A 5,974-nucleotide genomic window follows, 5' to 3' on the forward strand; every position below is an offset into this window, starting at 1 on the left:
ACAAATTTTATATTTTTAAAAGCTATAAAAAGCTAAAAAATGTATACATTTTTGTTCTTAATAGAAAGATGTTTAATCAGTTCATGCATTTAATATCTAGAATTTAAAATGGTTTTAAAAGTGTATTAGTGTATTAATTAGTGTATTATCATAATTGTCTTATCATCAGTGACCCCATATGTTTGAACAGTAGTGTGTATGTATATATAAAAATAAAATGAACATAGATTAATAGATTCCATAGCAGTATGGATTGTTTGTTAATGATGCCTAATGTTAAATAATTGCACGGTATTGTATAGTGGTTGAGTATTTCTTCCTGTTGGCTTGATCTTCAGGTTCTCTGACTCTTCATCACTGGCAGCAGCTCGCTAAACCCCACCTGGCCACTATTCTAGACCCCCATCCGGGTGTAGTTACCAAAGGCTTCCGCCCTCTCCCTCAGGACAGTGTTTACCGCCTGGCTGACCTAGAAGAGGACGAAGACCAGGAGAAGCTGCCGTGGGAGCATAAGAGAAAAGAGGAGAAGCCACAGGATGCAAAGATAAAAGACGAAGAGGAGGAGGAGGAGGAGGAAGGAATCACATTTAACGTGCGCTCGTCGTCCACTCCAGAAGAGAAGAGAGAAAGGAGGCGTGTCCAAAGCCCGGCTAACGTCCCTCCCCTTCCTGCATCCCTCAGGAATTCCCCTGTGCCCCTAGCAACAGCCGTTTCCTTGGCAGCAGCAGTTAACCTGACGACCAGCGCTGCTCCTGCCGTTAGTTCTGGGGTCTCTGGGTCAGCAGCTCCACAGTTTGAGCTGAATCTCGGATCTAAAGTGCCCTCTACAGGTAAACCGCTCTCACTGCAAACTCCACTGCCTGTGTTGTTTTCCGCTCTCTGTATACAATGCATGTTTGTTGATCCCTTTTTTTTTACGTTTAGCTGTAAATCCTGGGAAATATCAGAGCTCCACTTTTTCCACATACACCTTCACTACCTGCCGGATCCTGCATCCCAGTGACAGCACACAGGTGACACCCAGGTAATCTATCACCCCTGATAAATGCTATATATTTGTATGAACACATCTGTTTGATCATATTACTGTTTTCTTTCTGTTTATCAGCTCTGCCTGCAGTCCTTCTGTAAGTGACAACACCCCTGTTCTCCGGACCGGTCCCAGTACTCCAGTCACACCCTGCCGGTTAAGTCTGGGTGATTCTTTCCCCATTCGCCGTCCCGCGGCGCCCCCTGGTGGTCTCGCCAAGCTCCTGCTGGAGAAGGGCATCTCTGCTCAGGGTCCCGCCGCTGTGCCGGCACCCAAAAAGCCTCTTTCCCTACGTCTTCTTCCCAGCACTCCTCCAAACTCCCCCTCCCACTCCCCATGCCCCTCTCCCGTGCCCTTCGACTCCCGATCCACCTCTGCGGACAACTTCCTAGCGTCCCGTCCCGCCGAGCTCTTCCTGCAAGACGTCTACGGACTGAAACTCGGCCGTGCCCCGCGACCGGATCTCCTGAGCCCTGACCGATCTCCTCATGGGACCAAACCCGACTGCCACTCCGTCAACCTCGTGGAGCATCTTCGCAAGCTAGGCTTGGATAAAAGAGTCCTCCAAGGGTCAGATCCCGAAGGCACCCATCAGCAAGAATCTGCCACCTTCCTAGCAACAGGAGGAGGCAGCTTATTGGATGGGCTTCGGAGAAATCAAAGTCTGCCTGTGATGGTTGGCCGCCGCAGCGCATCCGTCTCCAGTCCGTCCTTTCCTGTCCCGGTCCCTCACCCTACCTCCCTGGCCCTTCCCACCCCACCATGGGGTAACCTAAACGAACCGCGCCGCACACGTAGACACGCCTCACTTTCCCAGGCCCCGTCCCACTTGCATAATTGATAAGGGTGTGGGCGTGGCCTCCGACAAACAGGCGATACTTTATATCAATCCCTCATATCCTTGATTAACCCATCTGTTTCCCGGAAAAAGAGGCTGAGAGACATTTAAGAATGTTTTTAAAGCACAAAAATGAAGTCAAAGTGTCTTGTTGCCATGTTTATGTTCAAATGAAGATTTTTAAAGGCCTTATAGCACTCGAGAGACTTCTAATGCTATTTTTCCTCCATTTAAGTCATCGCATTTATGTTCTGTCCTTTAACACGTGAGGCTGTGGAGTTGAGAAGTGTGGAATAGATGAAGAAGGGTTATGTACGTGTCGAGGGTTGTTGAATGTTGAATCAATGGAAAGCAAGTTAAAGGAATGCTGGAAATATGAAGGTTTCTGTAGGTTTAAAGTGAATTTTCTGTAACTTTGATTCATCCTAGTGAATCATATAGACAAGATTGAGGTGTTGAACACAAATGAAAATGGAATATGGCAAGTGAAATAAATGGTTGCATCTCCACAGCCTCATTTTAGGGCTTTGCCTTGATTCATTCAGCGGTTCCTGAGAGTTCCTCTCTGTTCGTCCTGTGTTATAGATAGCTAAAGCCTTTTAGACATTTAGTAGAACATCTACCTGCCATATTGTCTATTTTTGCAACATTACAGGTGCAGGTGGAAGGTCTGAGCGAGCTTTGCATCCCTCAATGTGCTGGTGTATCTGGACATAAGCTCCTCCTATTTCTTTGCACTGAATTGGTTTTTGGGAATTTTTGCCACAAAAGAGCAGATCTGGATTGCTCAGGATATATTTGGGGTTGTACAGGCACTTGTTCTGCTAAAAGTAACCTTGTTCTAAACGGTGTGTTATTTGAAATAATATTCAGGGACTGTATTTAAGGGAAATTAGTGCTTTGTTCGTATGTGCACTCGCTGCAGATTATACTTTTTCAGTTTGGCTTAAAATGATTCTGCGACTGAAACCTGAAGGGAAGGGAGTTTGATTCTTTTTTTGCTCCAGGTTTCCATCTTTAATAGAATAGGATATGTTTTATCAGTCTATTCTCATTCTATTTGCATTTACTCCCCTTAAATACAAAGCATACAAATTGTATTTTTAGTGAATACGGAAACCTTTCTGAAGTAGCCCTGAAGATATCAACCACAGTTTTACATGGTCTTGACACTTAGACCATGACCTTTGACCCCTGAATGAATTCCTTAGTGACACCGATTGTGCTTCCTAGCCATCTTAACTTGTTTCTCCACTTTTCTCGTTTTTTGCACTTTTTTCATTTTTAACCAACTAGAATTGTGTTTTTTAGTAACTAGGCGTTACGCGTGTTATCTAACAGTAAGGTAAGACTAGATTATCTTAATACACTTAACCTGAGAGATAGCGAATATTATTTACTAACCATTCAGCTAGGAATGAGATTTTAATATATTTCATGTTTTTTTTTTTGTCGAGTTTGAGAAGGGACTCAAGTTTCAAAGACCTTTTTGGGTTTAAACCAAAATTATTTGTCTTTCTTGCCTGAATTGTCGTTTTATAAGCTAAACCGTACGTAAACGTGTTCGTTTTTGTGGTAAACTGACCTTTTGTGCTTTCTAGTAAATGACATGATGACAGCACAGGGAAAACCATGAGTTTGGTCCAGAAACTGTTACAGGAATGCCATTTTAATAAGCTTTTGTCAGCTATGCCAAGAATACAATCGAAACTTGGTAAAGTGAATCGCATTACCACCTCCTTCAGAATAATACCAGCATGCTTGCTGCTTCTGTACATCACTAGCTTTATCTCTAATCCCAGCTGAAGTGTGTGGTATTAAACGCATGATTTGATTTCTGCATCAAAGTGTCCTTATTTACATCCTGCTGTTGATGTCATCAGGCCCTCTGCTGCCATTGAGGTCAAAGGTCAATGCTTGAAGACGATGCCACAAGTTGTGACATCAAGCACCAGGTGATTTCTTTTGTGCTGTTGACATAGTAACCACGGCCTTAGTGTGTTTTCCTGTGCTTAGCTGTCAGAACCATGTATTAGTATGATTATCTTGTTTTTTTATAATAAAACCATCAAATTCAATGTTCTTGTCATTTCATTTTTCCATAAGTTTGCAAAATTTTTATAGTATAATGACAAAGTAATAATTTCCCTTCATGCACAAGTTATTTTGCTTAACATGAATAATTATTTCATGTGAAGAGTCTAGAAGAGAAAAATAAATTACATTTTGCAATAAAAATCAAAACATCTTTAGAATTAAAGCAACAAGTTTTAACATGTCAAGTATGAATATCATTGTTATTACTATGAAATATTTAAGTGAGCTATAAGCCATGAAAGTAAAATGCTAAATTTTGGCACAAGAATATTTTTTATCTACGGTGTAATTTCATATTTTTAGGTACATTTATTTTTTATAATATAATCATTTTTTTGGCAGATTAAAAAAAAAAGGTCTAGACAAAATGATTACCATGGTTGTATTGCAGAAATGAAAAAAAGACAATTGTACAAGTTACTAGAGGTGTTAAAGTAATATAAATTTGGAGGGGAGAAGTACTGAATCTTTATGAAAGATAATTTTGATCTTTCCAATAGCCTTGATTCTTTTCATTTTGATTTCGGAATGAAATATGACCTGCATGTTTTTTGTGAGATCACAAAGGACAGATTTTAATGCTGTCTGACGCGGAGCTGAACTGTCCCATGGCAAAATCCAGCCCCACGCCGACCCCACAGCCCACCCCGAATGCGGCGTACAGCGATGGAGGGAACAGCCCTTGAAAAGTGTGGAGAGGAACCAACTCATCATCCACGCTATAGAAAGTCAGAGTCCCTGCGGTCCTGTCCAGAAACACCCCGACTCGAGGGCTGTAGGTCACAGGGATCTCCACCTTCTGATTGGCGTGCATGGCTGCGCAGCACATGTCTGACAGCTCCAAGCTCCACGATTGGCCGTTATACCCGAGCCCCGCCCCCGAATCCGCCCCTTTGCGGGACATGGACCCGCTGACTACACCCAGAGAGGAACCACGCCCCCTCCACTCCACCTCCCAGTAGCAGCGGTCGGAGGAGAGGGGCTGCAGACAGAGCACCTGCGTCCAGCCGTCGAAGCGCTGAGGGACGTCTGGGTACGGCTGAGAGGTCTGCTGAAGGGTGGCCGCCGTGTCTTCGTCAGACAAGACCAGACGCCGATGGGCCGTGTTCGGATCCAGGGTCAAATCACAAGCATCTAACAGAAAGAGAGAGATACAGATGAGAAAATCATCCTGAAACGGAATGAAAAGTCAAGATATGTGAGAAAAACTCACACTGCAGGAACTCATCTCTGGTTCTGGGCTCTGGGGCCTGAATACTGTCAATGTTAATTTCTCTCACTGTAAAAAAAAAGAATCAGACAAAAGCAACAGGACATATGGAAATTTACATCTAAAAAAAGAAGGATCTATCAATCAATCTATCGTTCTATTTAACAAACTACCCATCCAACATCCACCCACTCATCCATTCATGTGTGCATCCACCCACACATCCACTTATCCATCCACCCACCTATGTATCCTTCCTTAGATCCACCCATCCACCCATGTATCTATCCATAAATCCTCATATCCACCTATCTATCCATCTACACATCCTTACATCCACCTAATCATCCATCCAACCATGTATCATCCACCCATCCATCTATCCATCCATACATCCGTCTTTCATAATATGAAGTGTGTAGTGTGAAAGATGGTGTAAATGCTGACATGTGGGAAAAGCAGGATTGACGACTGGACTGTCAGTAGGTGAGTCCAGGAACAGCCCAGGATTCACTGTACGGAGAGACAGACAGAAACAGAGCGAGACGGTCATTAAACAATCTGACTACATTTTAACTAGCAGTACAGCTACAAACAAATAAAAACCTTAATATTACCTTCTGTAGGCTCTCCCCCTGCAGAGAGAAGAGAGGTACGGTCACTATTAGTTGTAAGATATGCCAAATGCGTGGGTTTGTAGTATTTATTAGTAAAAACAATATGTTATTATTTTATTTAATTCATATGACACAAAGCAGAATTTTCAGCATCATTACTTCATCTTCGTTTTTTTTTATAT

The 5,974-nt window shown here is 42.8% G+C and overlaps 2 protein-coding genes across 2 annotated transcripts in view; one reads left to right on the forward strand and one right to left on the reverse strand.

The window, feature by feature from the left end:
• The window catches only part of LOC122342042 (trafficking kinesin-binding protein 2-like), a 9,852-nt gene extending 5,906 nt beyond the window's left edge, over positions 1 to 3,946 (forward strand). The window contains exons 13-15 of the mRNA XM_043235832.1: positions 339 to 830; positions 925 to 1,024; positions 1,109 to 3,946. Coding sequence (XP_043091767.1) covers positions 339 to 830; positions 925 to 1,024; positions 1,109 to 1,871 — 1,355 coding nt within the window. The 3' untranslated portion in view covers positions 1,872 to 3,946. The remainder of the gene's footprint in view (positions 1 to 338; positions 831 to 924; positions 1,025 to 1,108) is intronic.
• Positions 3,161 to 5,974, reverse strand: part of LOC122342053 (ribonuclease inhibitor-like) — a 7,848-nt gene continuing 5,034 nt past the window's right edge. The window contains exons 5-8 of the mRNA XM_043235838.1: positions 5,793 to 5,810; positions 5,623 to 5,688; positions 5,179 to 5,244; positions 3,161 to 5,099 (exon numbers count right to left, since the gene is read on the reverse strand). Coding sequence (XP_043091773.1) covers positions 4,525 to 5,099; positions 5,179 to 5,244; positions 5,623 to 5,688; positions 5,793 to 5,810 — 725 coding nt within the window. The 3' untranslated portion in view covers positions 3,161 to 4,524. The remainder of the gene's footprint in view (positions 5,100 to 5,178; positions 5,245 to 5,622; positions 5,689 to 5,792; positions 5,811 to 5,974) is intronic.

The sequence above is a fragment of the Puntigrus tetrazona genome, chromosome 1 (assembly GCF_018831695.1).
Source record: "Puntigrus tetrazona isolate hp1 chromosome 1, ASM1883169v1, whole genome shotgun sequence".
Taxonomy (NCBI): domain Eukaryota; kingdom Metazoa; phylum Chordata; class Actinopteri; order Cypriniformes; family Cyprinidae; genus Puntigrus; species Puntigrus tetrazona.